General features: G+C 35.7%; 5 protein-coding genes across 6 annotated transcripts; 3 read left to right on the top strand and 2 right to left on the bottom strand.

The window, feature by feature from the left end:
• Window positions 1-820: 820 nt before the first annotated feature.
• LOC107798930 (putative membrane protein At1g16860) lies at window positions 821-6,107 on the top strand. Its single transcript, XM_016621957.2, has 4 exons — window positions 821-1,663; window positions 4,251-4,406; window positions 5,228-5,439; window positions 5,526-6,107. The coding sequence occupies exons 1-4, from the start codon at window positions 935-937 to the stop codon at window positions 5,716-5,718; spliced, it is 1,290 nt and encodes a 429-aa protein (XP_016477443.2). The 5' UTR covers window positions 821-934; the 3' UTR covers window positions 5,719-6,107.
• Window positions 6,108-7,231: 1,124 nt separating this feature from the next.
• On the top strand, window positions 7,232-9,925 carry LOC142166481 (glucan endo-1,3-beta-glucosidase 8-like). Its single transcript, XM_075225875.1, has 2 exons — window positions 7,232-7,833; window positions 8,626-9,925. The coding sequence occupies exons 1-2, from the start codon at window positions 7,478-7,480 to the stop codon at window positions 9,752-9,754; spliced, it is 1,485 nt and encodes a 494-aa protein (XP_075081976.1). The 5' UTR covers window positions 7,232-7,477; the 3' UTR covers window positions 9,755-9,925.
• Window positions 9,926-10,473: 548 nt separating this feature from the next.
• LOC107798923 (tropinone reductase-like 3) lies at window positions 10,474-13,857 on the bottom strand. The gene is made up of 6 exons (XM_075224638.1): window positions 13,544-13,857; window positions 12,644-12,760; window positions 11,551-11,685; window positions 11,228-11,353; window positions 10,869-10,970; window positions 10,474-10,776 (listed from the first exon to the last, which is right to left on the bottom strand). The coding sequence occupies exons 1-6, from the start codon at window positions 13,673-13,675 to the stop codon at window positions 10,627-10,629; spliced, it is 762 nt and encodes a 253-aa protein (XP_075080739.1). The 5' UTR covers window positions 13,676-13,857; the 3' UTR covers window positions 10,474-10,626.
• A 1,217-nt stretch (window positions 13,858-15,074) lies between these two features.
• On the top strand, window positions 15,075-16,902 carry LOC107823085 (uncharacterized). Its single transcript, XM_075224641.1, has one exon. It carries the CDS (start codon window positions 15,083-15,085, stop codon window positions 16,622-16,624), a length of 1,542 nt encoding a protein of 513 aa, XP_075080742.1. The 5' UTR covers window positions 15,075-15,082; the 3' UTR covers window positions 16,625-16,902.
• Window positions 16,903-17,093: 191 nt separating this feature from the next.
• LOC142166171 (EH domain-containing protein 1-like) lies at window positions 17,094-22,341 on the bottom strand. 2 transcript variants are annotated; one of them, XM_075224639.1, is made up of 16 exons: window positions 22,170-22,341; window positions 21,993-22,072; window positions 21,141-21,209; window positions 20,994-21,051; window positions 20,414-20,469; window positions 20,286-20,331; window positions 20,123-20,184; window positions 19,542-19,661; window positions 19,343-19,445; window positions 19,180-19,229; window positions 18,837-18,965; window positions 18,501-18,752; window positions 18,310-18,389; window positions 17,982-18,108; window positions 17,547-17,690; window positions 17,094-17,462 (listed from the first exon to the last, which is right to left on the bottom strand). In XM_075224639.1, the coding sequence occupies exons 1-16, from the start codon at window positions 22,252-22,254 to the stop codon at window positions 17,277-17,279; spliced, it is 1,647 nt and encodes a 548-aa protein (XP_075080740.1). In that variant the 5' UTR covers window positions 22,255-22,341; the 3' UTR covers window positions 17,094-17,276. The 2 variants fall into 2 exon arrangements, with proteins under 2 accessions (XP_075080740.1, XP_075080741.1); XM_075224640.1 differs by having other exon boundaries at window positions 20,286-20,325; window positions 22,170-22,340.
• Between the last annotated feature and the right edge of the window lie 942 nt (window positions 22,342-23,283).

The raw sequence follows: 23,283 nt of genomic DNA on the forward strand, positions 1-23,283 counted from the left end.
AACTTAAGGGATGGAAAATTATTGTCCCTTCATCGCATTTATCATAGGCATTTTCAAACGCTATCGAACATTTAAGAAGAGGTCCTTTGGTTGTCGGTTTGGTTGCCGATTAGAGTTATGCATGTATTAGTTATGCATGAATAAGTGATGCAGAGATTAGTTATGTAGGTATAAGTTATACATGAATTAGTTACGTATTGATTATTATTTTTGAATATTTGGTTTGTTGTATTAGAAATTGATATAAATTATATAAATTTTAAAGTAAAATACTTATTTACTGATTTTGTCTCTAATAGATTGAGAAGAGGAAGAGCCTAGCAGTGATAGCATCAATATCTTCATGCTTGTTCTCCAAATGATTTGATATAAATCAATCTATAGAAGGACGCATTTATGTGTAAAATGAAAGGGGTAAATTTATCATTTCAATATTTTAATTATTAATACATGTATTAATTATTCCATCTTCTATCTCGCATAAAATAATACATAGATTGACTCATAACTTATACATGTATTATTTATGTAGAATTATAAAATGACAACCAAATATGATATTAGTTATGCTGAATTTTGTACAAAATAACTGACGGCTACCAAACATTGCATAAGTTATGTTGCCCTAATATATGAATAATTTTTCTCTTAACCAGCTACCAAACGAGGTCACTATATCTAAATTTTGAACTCGAGATATCTAATTAAAGTAGGCGAAATCTTAATCATCTTATTTAAAATACTCTTTGTAAGACAAATGTCATTATAAATACATAATAATATGTCCTTTTTTGTCTTTTCAAATCCCCACTCTCCACTTTCCAATTTCTATCACCTCCTTTTCCACTCCATTAGCTACATTACACTTTCACACTCCAAACCCACACTCTCCTCTTTCTTCACAGCTTCACTTTGGATTCTTATTCTCTAAAAAATGGGTTCTCGAACCGGGTCGCACCAGCTAAGCAACGGGTTAATCGTCTCGGGCCGACCCGAACAACACAAGGAAAAACAACCCACAGTCGCATCTCGTGCCGTTCCTTACACCGGCGGCGACGTTAAAAAGTCCGGCGAGCTTGGAAAAATGTACGGCATCGATTTCTCAACTGGGGACCACCTCCACCCTCTTGGGGGCCCGCCAATTCTGAGGCCTTCATCTTCTTCACAGCATAATAGTGGATCCGGACCCGTCAGATCCGGGCCTAACTCCGGCCCAATTCCGAAAAGATCCTCTTCCTCCGGTTCCGGTCCAATAATGACACCAATTCAGCCCACCGGTCTCATTACCTCCGGTCCGTTGAGTTCCAGTATTGGTCGACGGTCCGGCCAGCTCGAACCGGCCGGTTCGTTTAAGAAAGTAGTCTACGGTTCAGCCGTTACGAGCTTGAGCGATGAAATTAAAATGGGTTTTAGGGTTTCAAGAGTGGCAATGTGGGTTTTACTTGTTGTGTTACTAATGGCTTTAATGGCGGGTGCTTTTGTGATGGCGGCAGTTAAAAAATCGGTGATTTTAGTGGGTGTAGGTGGAATTTTAGCGCCAATTTTGGTGATTTTACTGTGGAATTATGGCTATAAAGAACGAGGCTTGGTGGGTTTTTTAAGAAGATTTCCTGATGCTGAGCTTAGAGGTGCTGTTGATGGACAGTATGTGAAGGTTACTGGGGTAATTTTACACTCATATGCACATTTTGTATTTTAGCTGGCATATATAAATTATAAATTGTGAATTTTAAAATTAAAGTCCTTTTAAATATAAAGAAGTAAGTATCATTTTTTGTTGGAACAGAGTAAAAAGTAAAGTGTATCAAGAAGAAATATTATTTTAATTCTGGAATTTGATTTCCTATTAATTTTGTTTGGTGATGTTGAAATGTATATTCTATTTTTTTAGTTCATGATTTTGTCATTAGGTGGTAGTTATGGTTGTTTAGTAGGATGGATTTTTTGGATGATACTCCCTCCGGTTTAAAATTTGGTTCAAATCAGTGACTTTTTTAAAAAGCAAGAAGGTATTAAACATTTTCCCAAATTTACCCTTGTCTAATAAATGATTTGAACAAATTCATAGTCTTCCAATGCTAATGTATTTATGTTGAGGAGAGATAAATGTTAATTTAGTCAAATAACCGTCATAATAAATGTAATTAAGTGATCTTCTTATTGGTGTGTCAAAACCTTAAAAATCACTTATAGTGGAGTGGAGTAAGTAGTTTTAAGATTGTCATTTGCCATATTGTCCTTGAAGTGAATGACCATGTGTGTGAATGACTTTGAGTGTGCTTGTGGGTGGGATATTTCTTAAGCTTTGACTTTGACTGTCACTTAAATTATGCTTAAGGAAAGGTTAAAGCACATAGCTTTATGTGGTGTTTTAGTCTTGTGAAATGTTGGCTGCTGAGTATTGTGATTTGAAGTTGCTCTGAACATTTTCCTTTGATTCTTAATGTGGAAGAGTTGCTTTAGAAAGGGGAAAATGGAAAGATGAATGGGAAGGAAAATATGATATAATAAGTGGATATGTACTGGCTGCTGATGTGTATATACTTTGCATTTTTTTTTATAAGTTACTTCCATTGCAGCTTTTAATTAGTTACTTCAAAAGTTATTTTTTAATAAGAGGGTAGAAGTTAGAACTACCTTCCTGATATTTCATTACCTATTCAACAGAGAAATAACTTTTATATCTTTTTGTATCTTATAAGTTTATTTGTGGCAACCTTTCCTTTCTTTTTGTCTTTTCATTTGATACTATAAAATGCGTGCTGCTTCTCATCTCCGTCCTTTTAAATGTAGTGTTCAGGTTCTTATTATCTCTTGGTTTCGTTTAGTCCTCCTTTGTGATTCCTATCCTACCTAATACAGGGAGAACTTATGCTTCTTTCTTGTCCTTACTAACCGTATAGCCATTTGCATCCTTGAACATGATATTATGGCATGGTCTATCTTGACCGACTCTTATACTAATAGATAACTAATGCCCTGACGTTGTTAGGACCATCCAATTTAAAGTTTTCTCATGTAAATTTATCAAATTTACAACATAGTGACAAGTGTTGTCTAATAGTTGGACTGTCCAATTACAGTACAACTATTTCTCTCTTTATCCAGTTTTATCTCAAGAATAAATTAAATAAAATTTAAATATAAGAAAGTTAAGTACATTTGAATCCACATGACTGGAAAGTGAGTATTTGAGCTTGTTATCATATATAGGCAACCTCGGAAGATTCATTCTTTTATTCCCAATCTAGATTCTTTTAGTATAAAGGCAAGCTTGGAAGAGAAATCATATTCTAGTCTAAAATTGAGATTATAATTTAAGTTATCCTTTCCCAATAACCTGATGGAATGAATGTATAGGAATTATTATTGCATTTGTATAACCCCCTCATGTATGGACATTTGCTGAATTCGATCCAGCCTGTTCCCCAGAAAAGGGAAAAAAGGAACCCTCCAAAAGTGCCATACCAAAAAGTGGACAACTACTTTTCTTTATACAAACAGAGTAAAATAAGGAGAACAAAGTTAGCTTTTAATGTGGTAATCAAATTATTGTATAGCATTTGCGTTAATTATAGCATTTGAGTAAAATCTAGATAAATATCTACTGTTTTAAATTGTTGCTACATTAAGCTAATCCGTTTACTGTGGCTTCGTCGTTGAGTTCTTACTAACACTACCCTCATGAGGTGTAAATAATGCTTGAACGGGGACCGTCCTTATTAGCATTCTTCAAGTCGTGTAATAACACCTTTACCTTGCCCCGGTGGGAGGTAGCATGAAAAGTGACCGTGCACACAAGCTTGCCCGCACACGGTACACTGCCGTTATAAAAAAAAAAGGTCGTGTAACACCTGTAAAGCTGATGGTATAGTCAAGAAGTCGCTAAGATATTCTGATAACTGTATTGGTTGCTAACCTTTAGGATTATATGCCTCATTTATAGTTTCCAAGAACTAAATCCACCTTGAAACTATCATCCTTAGTTGTTCCTTTAAAATGTCTTTTTCCTACAAAAGTAGGCAATTTGAGGGCTTTTCTGTATTCAGCTGGACAAACTATGTACTGTTCCTATACTTCTTGTTGCTCCAAGCCTCTCACAATGGCTCTATGTCCTCGTTTCTTTGTCATAGCGTTCTCTTGAGGTTGTGGTCAACCATACATTTGTCGCCATTAAAATCTTGCATTCCAAATGATGCACGGTTCACGAATGTATATTTAGGGAATAATATATATTGTTTTTTTTGTAGGTTGTTACTTGTGGCAGTATCCCTCTTGAAACTTCTTTTCAGCAGATACCACGATGTGTATATGCTTCTACAGAATTGCTCGAATATAAAGGTTGTGGTGGAAAATCTGCACATCCTAGACAGCGTTGCTTTTCATGGGGACGCAGGCATTCGGAGGTTAGTTTGCATATCAACTATTTGAGTATTTCTGGATTTGGTCATAGTACTCAGTATCAATTGGTATCAGCAGTCTCTGGATGCTATTTCAATTTTCAAGTACAATACTTATCAGAAGTCTATACAAATGCTTCCAAGAGGTTGCCATAGTGTTATAATTGTATGGCCGGAAAGAAACAAAATATGTTTTGAAGGACAAGGAAGGGATATCTCTGGGATTAAAAATAACTTTCCACATAATTTGTACTTCTGGTGCAAGAAGAACATATTGGAAAATGTAGAACAATGCTTGGATTTTATAGAGATGCTAGGGAGGAATTTGTGATAGTCTGTTCTTGAGCCTTCCTTCTTGTACTTTTGTACCATCTTGGTACTTTATTTTATGAAACCTTTACCTTATCTCAGAAAAAAAAGGTTTCTTATATGGGAACTTGAAGGAAGTATTAAAGCTTCAACTAGCTGACAGTTTGGAATTCAGGGCACATAAGGCCATGGACTATCTATATTCAAGGTTGAAATGTGCGATTTCAAAGGGTCAAAGGGTCTTTAACCAGCCTCATATGCCAACTTCTAGGCTTAAGTTCTGGGAAATTTCTAGGCTTCTACTGGTCAGAAGTTGCTATAGCTAATAGCCCTGTTACGGTTTTGGATACTTTTAATTTTCTGATACACTAATTCTGTACTATTCAACTCCTTAGTGGTCGTAACAAGTGGTGACAATTGATACTTGCCCCTTATTATGTAGTGGTCATGACTCCTAAGATTATGTCTAATGAGATACTTATATATGTTGCTGACTTCTGTATGTCTTGTGGTAACAGAAACATGTTGCTGATTTCTATATATCAGACTTTCAGACTGGATTAAGAGCACTGGTGAAGGCCGGTTATGGAGCAAAGGTGGCGCCGTTCGTAAAACCAATAACAGTTGTTGATATAACAAAGAGTAACAGGGAGTTATCTCCCAACTTCCTAAGATGGCTTGCTGATCGGAGCCTCTCAAGTGACGACCGTGTAATGCGACTGAAAGAAGGGTAAGCTGAGTTCATTCTGCGATTCGTCTACTTCTGTGCTTCTGTTACGCAAACTAAGGTTCTTTATGGTTGTTTCAAAATTACAGTTACATCAAAGAAGGGAGCACCGTTACTGTCATGGGCGTTGTAAGGCGCCAGGAGAATGTGCTAATGATTGTTCCACCAGCCGAGCCTATTTCAACTGGCTGTCAATGGACCCGTTGTCTCCTTCCAACCTATGTAGAAGGTCTCATCTTGACCTGTGATGATATTCAGAACGCCGATGTAATTCCTGTATAGGTTTGATCGTATAATACCAATTTTGATTACCCTATGAGTTATGGCGTCGTGATGCCAGCAAAGCTGCCTTGTTTGGTTCCTATGCAAATATTCAAGTGTATGTAAGATTGCATAGCAGAACAGAAGCAGGCAAAACTGATATCTTTGATGTCTGAAGTTGATAGTCCTATGTATTTCAATGTTGGTGGGAGATACTAAATATCACGTGGAATTAGTCCAGGTGTGCGCAAGCTGACTTGGACATTTTCCTCCCTTGAACAGCTAAGCGTGTTGTATCGTGTAGATTTTATATCTAGTTTGTTTTTTAGCTGCAATATGTATATTAACTGTTATGTTTATATATAAGTTTATAGCTTACTTTAGCTTTTCATTTCATGTGAACGTTTGGCTAAGCGTGTTGTAACGTTTGAACAAAAAATACAGTAAAAGTAAATATCCAACTAATTATTCATTCTTTTAAAAGGAGAAAAGGAAAAAGAAAGAAGTTGACAAGCTGGTTCTAATTTATCCACTATAACAATGAGGTGATAAATTTTTTTGTTCCATTAAAGTATATGAATTTTGTTGATTATTATAGTAACAATAAAATAATTAATAATCATTATAAAAGTAAATTTACAAAAATACTTTTTGTTAACTTAGCTTTACACAAACAGTAGTCACTAAACTTTATTCATTAACAATAAATATTTCCATCAATGCTCCGTACGGATGTGTGAGCGGCTGGTTGTGGAGGGCACGAGAAGAGGTAGAGGACGGCCTAAGAAGTATTGGGGAAAGGTGATCAGACAGGATATGGCGAGGCTCCAAATTTTCGAGGACATGACACTTGATAGGAAGATGTGGAGATCGAGTATTAGAGTTGTAGGTTAGGATGTAGTTGAGTCTTGACTTACTTCGTACCATTGTGGGACTAGCCAGGTAGGGTTTTTGTCTAAGATAGCTGGTGATAATATTGTGTTTTACTACTTCGCTTTTCAGTGCATGTCCTATTTACTAGCTATCGCTTTTGCTTTGCATCTTTCTTCTGCATTTCATGGTGTTCCTATTTTTCCTATGATTGTTGTGGTGATATTAATATTGTCTCCTTTTGTCCTTTTGTCTTTTTGTTTTCTTGAGCCGAGGGTTTTCGGAAACCACCTCTCTACTCCTTTGGGGTAGGAGTAAGGTCTGCGTACACACTACCCTCCCCAGACCCAATTAGTGGGATTTTACTGGGTTGTTGTTGTTTATTGATTTTACTTTTGTAGTAGGTAATTTCAAATTTTCAATTGATTTAATGTGACAAAAAATTTAGTTACTTTACTTTAACGTGGACAGCCTTAAGTAGTGTCCACGTGTCCAGTTGGTTAAGAATTGATTTCGGATTCCCTTAATTTAAATGATAATAGTATCACACATTTTTCTTTTTTAAATTTCTTTCTGCTATTTTTCTTAGCTTTGTACTACATTTTATACTGTTATAACAAGTAAAATAATTTTTGACAAGATAACAATAAACAAAACCGATATTTCTGACAATTCTTAGAAGCGCGAAATGGCAGGGCTCCTGCCTCCTTAACTGAATAACTGAATCAAGATTCCATTCATTCCCCTGTAAACTTCACACACACACACACACACACACACACACACACACTCACTCTCTCTCTCTCTCTCTCTCTCTCTCTCACACACACACACACAGAGCTTACAAGAAGGAGATATAAACTTTCAAGACTTTATTGAAGGGAGCTAAGATAAGGGGAAAAAATTGAGAATGGGTAGAAGAAATGATCATCATTTCTTGATTTTGTGTATTGTAGGATTATTTGCATTTATGGGAATGTTGACAAGGTGTTGGGGGAGTGTAGGAGTGAACTGGGGTACAATGGCAACTCAACAGTTACCACCAAAGAGTGTGGTGAAAATGCTGAAAGATAATGGATTTGATAAAGTGAAACTGTTTGAGGCAGATGACAGTATTTTGAATGCTTTAGTTGGTACTGATATTCAAGTCATGCTTGCAATTCCTAACTACATGTTACATGATATGAGTGCTGACCCTTTAATGGCTACTGCTTGGGTCCAAGAAAATGTTTCTGCTTATGTTTACACTGGTGTTGTCAAAATCAGGTTCAAAAGTTTCATTTCATAGCCTCCTTGTTTGTTTAATTTTTCCTTCTTTACTAAAGATCATTGAAAAAGAAATGCATTAGTTAAATACTACGTAGTTTCTTCTCATCTGCCTAAGTGGTAGAATTACTCGGTATCTGTGCTGGTGGGAGGTAACGGGTACCTGATGGAATAGTCGAGGTGAGTGTAAGCTGACACGGATAGTATCATCATAAAATCCAGTAGTTAAATACTAGGTGATTTCTTTCCATCTGCTTAAACGACATAATTATTCAGTACCTGTATTGGTGAGAGGTAGCAGGTACTTGATGGAATAGTCGAGTTGCGTGTGAGCTGACCGGATAGCATCGTCATAAGAAATACACTAGTTAAATAGTTCGTAGAGGTTTGTGCAATTTATCTCCAAGAATTTCAATTTATGTCTTATGTCTGCAAAAATCATAGCTCGAGCAATTTCACTTTGGTTTTTATTTGGTATGATGTCGACATGAGTTAGAGTTTAAATGGAGAAACATGATCGCTGATGATTCATATAGCCGACCCCAACTTATTTGGGACTGAGACATTAATGTCGTTATATATAGGGAGACCAGGAAAGGAAGGGCAACAGGGGCAATATAAGAATTGAATCCACAATCTGTTGTGATTGGAACTTCCATTAGTCCTTGGTTGTTCAAGTATATTCCTATGTTTTATCAAAATATATGCACTTGTTAAATAGGAGGATTTCTTGAGAGTTGCTTTTAAATTTCTAAGTAGCTTTTCTCAGTTTCAATTCTCAAATGAATGTAGGTATGTGGCAGTAGGAAATGAGCCATTTCTCCGAACATACAACGGGACATATCTGCCCTACATATTACCAGCTCTGAAAAACATTCAAGAAGCCATCAACAAAGCAGGATTAGGATCAGAGGTGAAAGCAACTATTCCCTTCAATGCTGACATTTACTTCTCCCCCGAGTCAACTCCAGTTCCTTCTGCTGGTGATTTCAGGCCAGAAGTACGCGATTTAACCATTCAGATTGTCCAATATTTGTATTCAAATGATGCCCCTTTCGTCGTTAACATCTATCCTTACCTCAGTCTCTATGGAAACATCTACTTTCCATTAGACTTTGCCTTTTTTGATGGCTCAAACAAGCCTGTTAGGGATGGCGATTATGTTTATACTAACGTGTTTGATGCCAATTTCGATACTCTTGTTTGGTCATTGAAGAAAGCTGGTTTTCCTGAAGTGAAAATCGTGGTTGGAGAAGTAGGGTGGCCAACAGATGGAGATAAAAATGCCAATATCGAAAATGCTATGAGATTTAACCAAGGATTGATTCAACATTGTTTGAGCGGACAAGGAACACCTGCTCGCAAGGGCAAAATAGAGGTTTATTTATTCAGTCTCATTGATGAGAACACGAAAAGCATTGCTCCAGGTAACTTTGAGAGGCATTGGGGAATCTTTGAGTTTGATGGAAAGCCAAAATACGAGCTAGATTTATCCGGGAAGATGCAGAAAGATAAAGGATTGGTTGCAGTAGAAGGTGTAAACTATATGCACAAAAGGTGGTGTGTATTAAAACCAGAAGGGGTAGATAATGCAGAAGAAGACTTGCCAAAAAATATTGATTACGCGTGCAGTCTTTCAGATTGCACAGCTTTGGGGTATGGTTCTTCCTGTAACCATCTTAGCGCGAAAGGGAATGCTTCCTATGCTTTTAACATGTATTATCAGTTCAAGAATCAGAATAGTTGGGACTGTGATTTCGATGGCTTGGCTGTGGTGACTAACGACGATCCATCTGACGATAAGTGCCACTTCCCTTTGATGATTTCTGTTGGTCATTCAATGGTGCTGCTGTTGCAGAAGAGATTACTATTTATCATACTTCTTGAGGGATGTTTAGTATTCTTGCTGCTTGTTTCCTAGAGAAAGTCACTTTGAATCCAATGCTGCTCTAATGATTTGCCACTTATGTGTATTATATTGACAGCTCACATGATATAACAAGGTTTATTAGATTATTATAGGTGAAAACCAGTTCAGCATTGGATTTGTAAAGCCATCTGCAGATTTTATTTTGATACATTTCTTCCTAGGATTGTACAAGCTTTGTTCAATTTAGCTGAAGTTGAGTAAGCATAATTCTAGTTCTAATTGTGAATTCTAGTTTATAAACAGCTTTTCTGGTGCTGTCTTGGTTTACTGCTCGTTGAAACTAATGTTGTTTTTGATGGTTTCTTATGCTGGTTAAATGCTGTTTTGACGTTGGAATTTGCTGCTGTTGCTGTTTTTACTGGTTTCTAAAGCTGGTTTAAATGCTGTTAATGTGCTTTGCTATTGAGGGAGGGATTTGGAGAAATTAATCAACATTACAAACCTAAAAAGGTCCGGCTCAAGAGTATAATTATGAAAAGAAAGCAGGAACGAATCCCTCCTTTTCACTGTTCTTCAGCCGAGGGTCTATCGGAAACAACCTTTCTACCTTCATAAGATAGGGGTAAGGTCTGCGCGTACGCATTACTCTCCCCAGACCCTACTTGTGTAATTTCACTGGTTTTTTTGTTGTTGTAAAGCAGGAACAAGTAAATGTTATTGTTAGCTCCAAGATAGGAGATAGTACTTCACTAAATGCAGGGAAAGAACAGTGAAGGGAAGAACATAGTACCCCTTGTATTTCATGTGTAGTTTTAAAACAATGAAAGGAGCACAAAGACCATGATTCTTAATATCATCGTAATTTCCTCTTATGGAGAAGCGATAACGAGATTATAAAAGACGGAGGACATACAAGAAAGATGCTACAGTCTTGCATGCATTCCACCAGCAACTACAAGAGTTTCTCCTGTTACATACGCAGCATCGCCTGAAGCCAGATAGGCAGTAGCCGCGGCCATGTCTTGTGTTGTTCCGAGCCTATTGAGTAATGTCTTAGCCTCAAGTTCTCTCCTCTTAAGACAATCAGCATCGAGAATTAATAAACTGTGAACTTGATCAAATTTTAACTGACAACAGATAGAGATCTAAAATTATGAGAACTTACCACATTAGCATTTCCCGTGATAAATTCAGCAAAATGTGTGGGTACAAAACCTGGTGCTACACAGTTCACACGAGTATTTGGAGCCATTTCAGCTGCGAGAGCCTGAAAATCCACAAATTAAAAGGAAACTAAATAGGAAATCGATAATTTGCACCATATGGCCTTTTATGAGGCCACTCTTTAAATTTTGTCCTTGTTAGCCCACTGGACTAAATTTCGTCTTCAAAAGTAGTTGAATGAAGTTTTCTTTTTAGGCTAATGGGGGCATAATTTAAATAGTGCCCGAAGAAAAGGCCATTTGTGCAAATGCCCCAATACGATGTGGTTATTCATATGCCAATAATGCCAAAATTAAGTACCTTGGTCAATCCGAGAAGGGCTGTTTTTGTTACTCCATACATTCCCATGGCAGCTGATGGTGTATAACCAGCAATAGAGGAAATTATAACAACTGAGGAACCCTTCTGAAGGTAAGGAGCTGCATCCTGTAAGTGGTTAAAAGAGTAAAATATTATGTGCCGTGCCAAGAACAATTAAAAGTAATATTGTTACAATGAACAAAATGAAACACGTGACGAAAAGAAAATATTAGCATCACCAAATGTCCTCAATAGAATTTTCTAGAGGCACACATGAAGATGAAACATTTTTCTCTTGAAGTTATTCATATCAAATCACTTACTTGAAGTAATAATATAGCGGCTTTCACGTTGATATCCCACAACTTGTCAAGGACTGGTTCTTTAATTTCCAATATCGCATCCACCGTAGGATTTACAGCAGCATTTGACACAATGACATCTAATATCCCATATTTCTGGAAGTGGGAAATTCCTATTAGAAAAATTGGACTAACCACAGAATTCTTCATTCATCTTTCACACTTTGAAAGTAGACAAAATTATTACCTCAAAGAATGAAATCGTTAAAGAAAAAAATCGTTAAAGACACTTTAAGGAGCAGTTTTGACCACCAAGAGAATAAACACACTCAGTCATGAATAACAAAGATTCGCGAGCAATCAAGAGTCCAAATCCCTGCTGGAAACTATTAATCCACCATGTTCATATTTATTACTCTTAGTTCTTCTCTCCAGAATTTATAGAGAATGCAAATACCTATTAAGCTCTTGGCACTGAACTCAAATTTAACATCTTCACAAAATCTAAATCGATGTCCAATATACTTCACAAACTTCTTATCCAAAATGATTCCTTAAATGGCTCCATCTCTAGCTGCAGAGGAGAGCATTTTAAGAAGAGTAAACAACAACCACTCTAATATGATGAAACGGTTAGACTCCCCTACGAACCTCATGCGCAAGGACCAATTGAGAAAAGCATCTCCAGATTTACACGCAAAAGTGGGTGCAAACCTTGGAAAGCTAGCAGAGACAAAAAACATGAAGTGATTTCTTATCATCTACCTAAACCTTGGTGGGCAGAATTACTAGGTACGTATGCAATACCTATGCTGGTGAAAGAGGCAGCAAGTACCTGGTAGAATAGTCGAGGTCCGCATGAGCTGGCCCACACACCACTGTTATTAAGAAAAGTATGCTCACACTAGAAAAGGATTACAAGCTAACTAGTTTCTTTCACTAGCAAATTTAGCCAGTGAAGAATTCAAGCGCCAATCAATTAAACATTAGTGCATATCTCGGTTTTAATAACTTCCGAGAGTTCATTAGTATCTTGTAGATATATACCATACATTTGAACTCAAACTTCTGGATTTGATTGATTGAGCAAGTGATAGATACACTAGTAGGATACCTGAATGGTCTTGTCGATCAAATTCTTCCTCTGTTGTGCATTAGACACATGACATACTACTCCAAAAACTTCAATTCCTCGATCACCAAGTTTTTGGACTGCTTCATCCACATTTTTCTGTAAAATCAACAGATTAAGAGAACGCCTCAAGTCAACACACCAATTGCACAAACAAGCAACCAATCTATATATAGTTCAAATTACAACAAGCAAATAAAATCCACTCTAAGCAAAATTGAAGACTCAGCAGACCCATCAAATATGAAAGATTCAATTTTTTCAATAAACACCCATCAAATATGCAATCAAAGACATAAAAAGCACCAAACTTCCGGCCAAATTAGAAATACCCAAATGAAGATTTCACATAAACTTGACAAGAAATGATGAAGTATCAACAAAGATATGAAATAATTAAACACCCAATTCAAAATATCCAATCTAACACAGAAAAAGCTTCAAACTTTGGCCAAATTAGAAACATCCAATTAAAGAATTAATAGAAACTTTACTGGTAATGTTAATTTCTATTTTACTGTCTAACCATCAGCTATATAGACCGACTAATCGGGATTCGTGCCACATAGGACCCATTAAAGTGGACCCATTAAAGGGGAGACGCTCCCAGGAATTTCTCCATTTTTTCGTAGCCCAAACACGAGACATCTAGTTAAGGTCGAGGGTGATAATTAAAACATCAACAGTAAATTACGTGAAATGGTGAAAAACCAATTTTAGAAAATGCAATCAAATACAGAAAAAAGTATCAAACTTTGGCCAAACTAGACACACTCGTTAGAAGAATTCACTGAAACTTGACAAGAAATTATGAAATACATTAACAAAGAATTATCCGAAAGATTAAATAAAACAATTTTTTTTTCCTTCAATAAAGCAAACCTGTTTTCTGGAGGAGATAACAACAGAAGCACCTTCTAAACCAAGCCGCTCAGCTATGCTAAAGCCTATACCCTGTGTTGAAGCAGTTACAATTGCCACTTTTCCTTGAAATCTTTTTCCAAATTTCTCCATTGCTGACTAATAAGCTCAAACACTTTAAAAAAAATATTAAAGAGAAAAAAGGGTACTGATTTTCTTGTTGGAGTTAGAATTGCAATAGTTTAATACTTCTGAATTATTTGGAAAGGGACTCTTTTTATTCGGAATCGGATCTATGGACGTTGAAGATTATGAAAATTTATGTATTTTTACTATGGGAATGAGTTTAATATATTTTAAGGCCCACACCTGTTTTGTCTGTGTATTAAAGTAGCTGATAAATTCAAAGAAACAAAAAAGTGTAGCTGATAAGTTCAATGAATTAAGAAAATATCTTACAAAAATTAATAGTTGGGAAATTTTAAATTTAAAAAAACTAAAACAAGAGAATTTATGGATTAGGAAAAGGCATTGATATAAGTGAATAAAATTGTTAGGAAATTGATAAAAGTGAATAAAATCATTTTTAATCTTTGCTCAAGAATGATTTACTTTTTTCATTATTTGCTACCATCAATGTGTATGTGCAACAAAAGTATAGCTAAATAATAAAAAAGAGAAGTGGCACGTGTGTAAGCAAAATTTATTTAAGTCCTCAAATTTCTTGCCTATTTGCTTCTTGTCTTGGAATTCTAATTTTTTTAGGTCTCACATATAATTTGGAAGATTTTTCCAAACGAAAAAACAGAGAAGAAAAAATAAGTAAAGGAGTCTAGTTTGGATCAATGTTGTCTAAGCCCTCGCAAATGATCATTTGCTAGCATAATCTAACTATTTTGGATTCGCGTTAGATGAATTTTTATTTAAATAATAATTAAGATATCTCGTAAAAATGGAAGGGGTTCTACCTACATATTAAAGAATACACTTATCTCTCAACACTATAAGAGTTTTCAAAGAAATTATGATGGTGTGGGTCACTCCATCAAATGCTAAATTTTTTAAGCCGGTATGTATATACACATTTTCTTAGTTTGATTTGATATAAAATTTAATATTTTTTTCTATGAAATGTGTGGTCTTAAATAAGTCATAATATTTATATCTCTATAAAACTTTTGAAACTTATGGCATGAAACCTATCATGTCATTTGTGTGACTATAAATACTTCTTATTACGAAAATATTGAAATATGTAAATCTTTTCCAAAGAGACTACTTAGAAAATAATGTCAATCTTTTTGAAACGGAGGGAATATATTATATATAAATTATACATAAAGGCTAGTAGAAAGTCAAGAGTGTTTCTTCCCCATACCAGTAGTATTAGTAGTTAGTCTTGTATTCTATTATTGTTAGATCTCTATATTTTTTTATTATCTTGTTGTTGTTAGTGATTTTTTTTTTCTTGAGCCGGGAGTATATCAGAAACTAATTATCTACTATGAGAGTAAGATTAGAGATTATGGTGCGTTTATATGCTAACAGCATGTGACTTGTATGTCATTTTACACACACACACACAGTCCTTTGTCGTCCAATCTAAGTAGGCACTCTCTCTTTCCTTATTTCCTTCTTCCTCCATTATTGCTTCCGAAAACCCTAAAAATGGAACATCCCTTCTTCATCAATAGCCCGCCCCCCACAAACCAATCTGAAGCATTAAGGTGGCTATCAATCGCCGAAAAACTCCTCACTAACCGTGACCTAGTCGGCAGCAAATCATTTGCGACCCGTGCCCGTGAATCCGACCCGACATTAGCACACGCTACCGACCAAATACTCGGCATCATTGACACCTTAATCGCCGGCGACAAACGGATTAACAATCACTACTTTGATTATTACTCTATCCTCCAAATCCCCCCTAATCAAACCCAAGATTTCGAATTCATCGCCGATCAGTATCGCCGATTTGCTCTTCTTCTGAACCCTCAGAACAACAATTTTCCGTTTTCAGATCAGGCTTTTCGCCTTGTTGTTGATGCATTTTCAGTTCTTTCTAATCCCCTGAGGAAAAGTATGTATGATAAAGAGCTGGGTTTCTTCGTTAATCTTTACCCAGTTGCTTCTACAACTACCCCTGTGAGTTTTGTGCATCATGGTGGGTATTCTGACATACCTGGTTCGACTGCAGACCAAGTGTTTGTGAATTTGCCTAGTCAAGATCAAGGAAGAGACCCACAAGCTGGATTTTCTATGCCAGTCACATTTCTGAATCGTGAACAAGAATCTGTGACCTCTATGGCAAGCTCGGGTACAGAGCAACAACATCAGCTGCAACAACCTGGAACATTTCTGAGACAACAGACACAACCAGTGAGCTCTGTTTCGTTTTCAAACACAGATGAACAGCCTGTGACATTCTTCAATTTAAACCAACCTCAGCCGGTAACTTCCGAGAGAAGCTTAAATAGAGAAAACACACCATTTGGCAATGGGTTGAGCTCGACCCGAGGGCGAGAGCCGGTGGTTTCTGTTGAGCAGCATGGTAATCAACAGCCCCCTGATAGAAATGAGAATGTGGTAACTTCCGAGAGAAGCTTAAATAGAGAAAACACACCATTTGGCAACGAGTTGAGCTCGACCCGAGGCCGAGAGGCGTTGGTTTCTGTAGAGCAGGATGGTAATCAACAGCACTCCGATAGAAATGAGAATGTGGTGGGGAACAATGAAAACAGGTCTGCTAATATTAGTGATAATGTGAGTAATGTGAAGGAGAAAGAAGGGAATGCATCAGATAATGCATCAAATAAGATACCTAGCTTCTGGACTGCATGCCCTTATTGTTACGTTATGTATGAGTACCCTTTGGATTATGTTGATTGTACATTTTCGTGTCGAAATTGTAAGAGGGCTTTTCAAGCTGTGAGAATTGCGTCCCCTCCACCAATTATTGATGGAAAAGAAGCTTATTTCTGTAGTTGGGGATTTATGCCTTTAGGATTTTCCCTGGAGAATTTTAAGAAAGGTGGAGATAATGCTTCGAGCTGGTCTCCGTTTTCGCCCATGTTTACTTGTCCTGAGCTGGGAGGAATCTGAATAATCATGTTGCTAGAGGAAAGAATGATGATGATGATGTTGTGTTTGTTGAGATATGGGAGGCCCTTTCTGGACATACTACTCTTAAGGTAAATTCTTGAGAAAGTTCACCAAGAGGAGGAGAAGAAGGAAGAGAGAATCAAGCCCTTCATTTCCAAATTTACCTTTCCATTCTTTTATCTTGATGATACGTTGTAGTAATTTTCTTATGAAGTAAACTTTGTGATTCCCGTACTTGATTTTTCAAACTAATATGTAACTTGATTCTGCTGACTTGATACAATTTGCCTCAAAGAACAACATACCCAATGTATTTTCACGAGTGGGTCTGGGGAGGGTAGTATATATGCAAACTTCGGCTCGTAAGAAATAGAGAAATTATTTCTGGAAGACCCTCGGGCTCTTTGAAGCAAATTTGCTTCAAAGAAAAAATAAAAAAATAAATAAAGAATGGATGTGACACAGCAAATTTATGCACTGAATGTAACTATCTATTTATCATAAAGAACTGAATGAGGTTCGAATTCGCAGTGCAAAGAATGCACGAAATTGCAGTAAATTTACATCAAGATAAAAGTAGCATTCTGAATCATCATTCATGCAAAACTTTCAACCTCAAAACTTCTTGAAGTGATGCAAACATTAAGGAGCTTTACTCATAAGGATTTCTGAAGTTCTTCAGAAGCTCTGGGATGTCATGACCGAGCATGTCATCCACAGCTTGAATCATTTTAGGCTTCAATTTTTCAAAATCGTTGATGCTGTAATGACTCAAAACTTCCCTAAAATGATCGACACTTGGAAAATCACCAGGTGGTAAACGAAACTCTTTCTGGACCTGTGTCATAATTGTAAATTCAATATAAGCACATATCTGAAATATAAAGAGATCCATTTAGCACAAGTGTGTTCAGAAAGAGACCTTTTCGAACACGTTATCAAGATTCTGAATGAGCTTTTGTTGGGTTTTGGACTTGCCCATCAATGCAGGCATCTCCTTCTTAAGATGGCTAATAATGTAGGAATGGATCTTAGCGGCTCTGGCACGTTTAACAAATTCATTGATCTGAAATAGCACAAAACTTATATGAGAATCCAAAACCATCTGGGTACACAATGTTAAGCAAATTGAAATGCCAATGGACAAGAAGAGGTTGCTCTAGTGGTAAGCACCCTCCACTTCCAACCAAGAGGTTGTGAGTTCGAGTCACCCCAAGAGCAAGGTGGGGAGTTTTTGGAGGGATGGAGCCTAGGGTCTATCGGAAACAGCCTCTCTACCCCAGGTAGGGGTAAGGTTTGCGTATACACTACCCAATGGACAAGAAGAGGTGATCTTAAGAAAGGGAGGTGTTCTTACTCGACGATCACAAGCCTTCTTTGGAATATCTATCAAGTCATCAAGAAGGTCATCTTGCTCTTTTTCAAAAAGATCTTTTCCAGTAGGACCAACAGCTTCTTCATTAACTGGTTTGTCGTTGAAAGAGCTGCAAAACCAACAGTTGTGAGAACTTACACCATGTGAAGAATGACTATGATTGAAAATGTTGACAAATGTTTAGTCATGCACAAAAGGTGTTAGCTATAAACTTTTCTTCATTTCTTTTACAGTCGACATGCTATCCAATGATCATTTCTAAGCATATAATGTAGCAACTTTAGAGAACTAAAAAAGACCTTTCTCTTACCCTATATAGACTCGCACAACTTCAGGTGTGTTCAGAACCTTTCCAAGAGACCACATCAATGCACCATAAACTCTCATCAGCTGCCATAAAAACAAAAGGCAAAGAAACTTTTAGCATTACGCAAAATCATCTTGTGACGTAAAAAAAGCAAACAAGAAGATAATTATGTATTGATCATCATCATATCTTACTTGTTGCGTATCTACTTGATCTGCCTTGTTTAATACTACACGGATTTTGTCCTCATGACCTTTCAAAGATGATATTACTCGTTTGAATTCATCACTAATATCAAGTTTATGTGGGTCAAACAAGAGGAGTATCATGTCACATTTTGCAGCAAACCATGAGATGACACCAGTAAAATCATAACTTCTCTGTGTCCTTTGCTTCTCTCCCGATAAAACTCCAGGAGTATCCACGAATGAAATATGGTCAAGGAGCTATGAAGGAAAAAAATTAGACTAATTAATAATTATGCTTCTTAATAGTATAGAAGTAAAAGAAATTGCTAGATATTGACTCACAGAATGTGGCATTTGGGAGCACTCAAATTTTGACAAAAATGCTCCACCAAACTTCGTCAAATCAGTGAATGGCAAGTCGTTGTGAACAGCAATGGTGTTGCCAGGAATGCTCCTTTCATCTGGACCAGACTGAGCAAAAAATCACTGTAAGACACTATAATGAAAAGTACACAACAATCAAATTGCCACAGACATACTGCCATGAAACCTTATTGGAGAGAACAAATTGTAAGGGACTCTTGCTGTTACTATACTTCTATTACTACTACATTTATTATTATGGACCTATATATCTTTAAATAAGGGCATAAAACATATGGAACAATTATAATTCCCTATTTACCGTAACCACAATAAATCTGTCGGTTGTTGGCTCTGGTCCGATGTGTGCACCTATTTCAGTCAAAAGAGTGAAAAGAAAAGGACGAATAGAAGGATAGACATTAGGTAAAAGAATTGGCAGGTATTAAAATATGAGTAGCGAAATTGGACATGTTATTACTAACCTGGATAATTGCTCTTTAGCAAGTGTTTGATAAATGTGGTTTTTCCTGTCGAGTATTGTCCCAAAAGCATGACCATAGGCTTGGCATCAAAATCACTCTCCGTCTATGACAACAGATAAAAATAAGCACAAACAAATGACAAGTTTGACATCTATAAGGTTGTTGAAAAGTACTACTATAAGCTTCTTCATCTACTCACCAGAGCAGGAGATGCAAAATCATTAAAGCGGTAAGTAAGTTCCAGTGGCTTCAACTTTTCATTGTATAGTCTCTTCAAACCATCAGTTACTGATGTAACAGCGGTAAGAGAAGGCTGGATCTGAAGCAAATACGAAAAGAAACTAGCTAAGTCAACATGAAAAATAACCAAATAGCCAATTTGTAGTAAAGACACTATTACTATATTAAGGGACAAGGCTTTGGTAAACTTTTGATTTTCCGAGTTAGCCAAGTTACAAAGAACAGAGATAAATTATAAGATAAATTTGAAAAAATAACACAAAGCTCAATCTAAAGTCAAATAAAAACAACTAGCTCTCATGAGAATGAGAAATCATCATATTTATTCAACTATGCATGTTGTAAACTACAGGCAAAGAACTGCAGATATCAGTTTTCCTGGTCAATCAGCTTACCATGCATAGACATAATTATAGGAAGAAGACTATTAACTGCACAAAACATAGGCCAAGGCTACCTTGGCAGAGAGTGGAAAAGATTGGAGCATATACACACAAGATAGATTTCACATCAACATCCCAAAGAAATCAAAAAACTCACCTTCTTTCTAGATTTTCTGGAAAACAAGTTGATTGGTGGCGGTGGCTGCAGTTGTATAGTTCCTGTATACATTTTCAAGTTGGGCAATTTAGCCAAGACGGCTTCATATTTCTTCTTGTTTGAGTAAAAGCATCATTGGTGTGAAATGATATTTTATACTGACCATTTGTTTCAATCTTTTTCATCGACGAACCATTGGTCTTCTGCGACTTGGAGGCAAAAAGTAAACCATACATTACCAGGCTTATAATTCACAATAAGAAAACAAGATGGAACTGTAGAAGCACTTACGGATAATAAAGCATCCAAACCTTCCATAGATGGAGGACTCAAAAACTCCATATTAGCTACAAAAATAAATAAGAGAAAAGGAAACAAGAACTGAGCCAATCACGACAAACTCACATGTTCTCATCACCGTGACAGATAATTGACTACTGTGTTGAAAAGAATAGATCTAAAACTTGCAAAAACAATTGTTATGCATTATTCTTGCCACTTCCACACTAATGAGTAATGACTTGAGATTTGCGTAATCTTTGTCGCATGAATTGGTAGCAATAGTAAGTACGTTGACTATAAATTTCAGTTTTTGAAATTGAGTAGCCCAATAAGCAGATTGGCAATAAATCCTTTCAAGTGTATATAATGAATGTCAAAATTCAACTCCTGAAGTTTCTGAAATATCTTTCAGCTATAATGCCCAGAAAATAATAAGATAATGATTTAAGAAATATCTGGATCATACTTATCCTCGCTTAAAACAAAGATAGAAAAAATAGAGCTCAAATTCTTGAGCTTATATAACCTTGTGGCTCTGTGAACCTAAATGCTTCTATATGGATTATAAAAACCGATCAAGAAGCATTACCTTTGCTCCTAAGGAGATCAGAGCTGAGCTCACGTCCTTCTTGTGCCAAGGAGATCAACTACAGTAGAAGAAAAAAGGCACTTAGGTTCTACCTGATCGATCTATACAGTATTTATATAAATAAAAAAGGTTAGTGTCAAAAATGACCTGCATTGCAGTGACAAACTCATTGAAACCCAAAAAACCTTGTCGTTTAGTATCTGCAATTGCCCAAACCTTCATAGATACAGCACAACAAAGTTGCAGATTAGTCATTTAATGCTATCACATAAGGCAAATATCTAGGAAGTCACAAACAAGCAACAACACCACTTATGCAGTCAAAATATTGCTTTAAAACAATAAAGAACCTTAATATTCCCTTAAACTCATTGCATACTGAAGGAAATTTATGCTGGAAAATAACAATGTGCATTCCATTTTCATTGGTTGGCACATTTGGCATATCTCAGAAGATAAAGCTAGTAAACATTTTAAAGCAAAAGATGGCACAATAGATGACTCTTACATAATATTTGAAGTAATCAATCACTACTCTCTACATTTAAACTCCAATAACAGATGCAAAGACTATAAGATCTAACAGTGATAGTTAATGGAAACGGATTGCATCTCGATAAACAATCAAATAGAAGACTAGTTCTAACATAAGAAATCACTCCAAAAGACGTACCACCAAAAGCTACAAAATATTCAACCAAACACGGTATAAACCCTATTAATCACACATGACAAACAAATTACTAACGAAAAACAAATAACAAAATTATGAATGAAACACAATGCTGTAAGTTCAAAAATCAACATATATACATATGTCTCTCTATGTTTGTGTGCGCGCTCACGTGTGTATATAGGTAATTCAGATATACTAAAACAGTAAGGCTTGGAAGGTAAAGAAACCGTGTGTTCAAAATAAACAATCATAAATTACATTTTTACCAAAAATAAAACCAAAAAAATGCACAAAATCAGGACAACTGCACATCAGAACACTACCTGCTTGAGTTCAGGCCTAGATAGATTCGACAACGAAAACAACTTAGTAGCATCATTTCCTGTAATACGGCCATCGCCATCTGCGTATAGAAAGACCAAAACATAGCAATAAACCGATGAGATTTCACTGAAAATGTAAACCGAAGAATGCTTGTAAATGAACCAATGAAACTTTACCTGAATCGACGAAGTTGAACCAGTTTTGATAGATCTTCTGATCATCTTTAGAGCACGAAGAAATAGAACTTGATACAATCTCCATTTTTGTGTACGGAGATGAATGATGAAGAGAAGAATGTAGTTTCAGTAATCTGAAATTTGAAAACCCTGAAAGAGGGAATTTATTACGGCATTTTTTTTAACACAGATGCGGGCGCTATATATCTTACGATGTCGTTTAGCAGGTGGGAACAGAGTGCTTTTTTCCCATTTATATGATAGACTAAGTGGGCGTTTGGACATAACAATTGTAAAATTCCCAAAAAAAGTGAAAAACAAATTCAAGTGAAAATGGTATTTGAAAATTAGAGTTGTGTTTGGATATGAATATTATTTTGAGTTATTTTTGAAGTTTTGTGAGTGATTTGAGTGAAAATTTTGAAAAATAACTTTTTGGAGTTTTTTAAATTTTCGAAAAATTCCAAAATTCATCTTCAAGTGAAAATTTGAAATTTTATGGCCAAACACTGATTTCGAAAAAAGTAAAAAAAAATCGAAAAAAATTAAAAAAAAAAATTTATGTCCAAACGGAAAATTTCATACGCTTCACTCATATTATACACTCCTTCTATTTTATTTTATATGATTTATTTTGATTCGTCATAGAAAAAAAAAAGTTTTTGGTCTTAAATATGTTATAACATTTATATTATTATAAAATTTTTGAAATTTATAATCTTAAACATATCAAGACATTTCTGTATCTATAATTAACTTTTGATAAATTTTAATATTCGTCATAACATTTTTATAACTATAAGACTTTTGAAATTTGTAGTCTTAAATATGCCATAATATTTATGTGACCGTAAAACTTATCATTAAATATATCATTCTTTTTAGAATAACTAATAAGGAAATAGTGTTACATAAATTGAAATGGATGAAGTAATATGAAAATAATTTCAAACATATTGATGTCAAATCATCTTTAAGAATATAAATAATAAAAATTATATTTCTTTATCTCTTTTATATTTCTGTAATAATATTTTTGTCGCATCGATATATATCCTCTTCTATGTGGGATAATATAAGAAGGTAAGTGGTATAAAACAAGAAGACAGGTATG

The sequence above is a fragment of the Nicotiana tabacum genome, chromosome 11 (genome assembly GCF_000715075.1).
Source record: "Nicotiana tabacum cultivar K326 chromosome 11, ASM71507v2, whole genome shotgun sequence".
Classification (NCBI taxonomy): Eukaryota; Viridiplantae; Streptophyta; class Magnoliopsida; order Solanales; family Solanaceae; genus Nicotiana; species Nicotiana tabacum.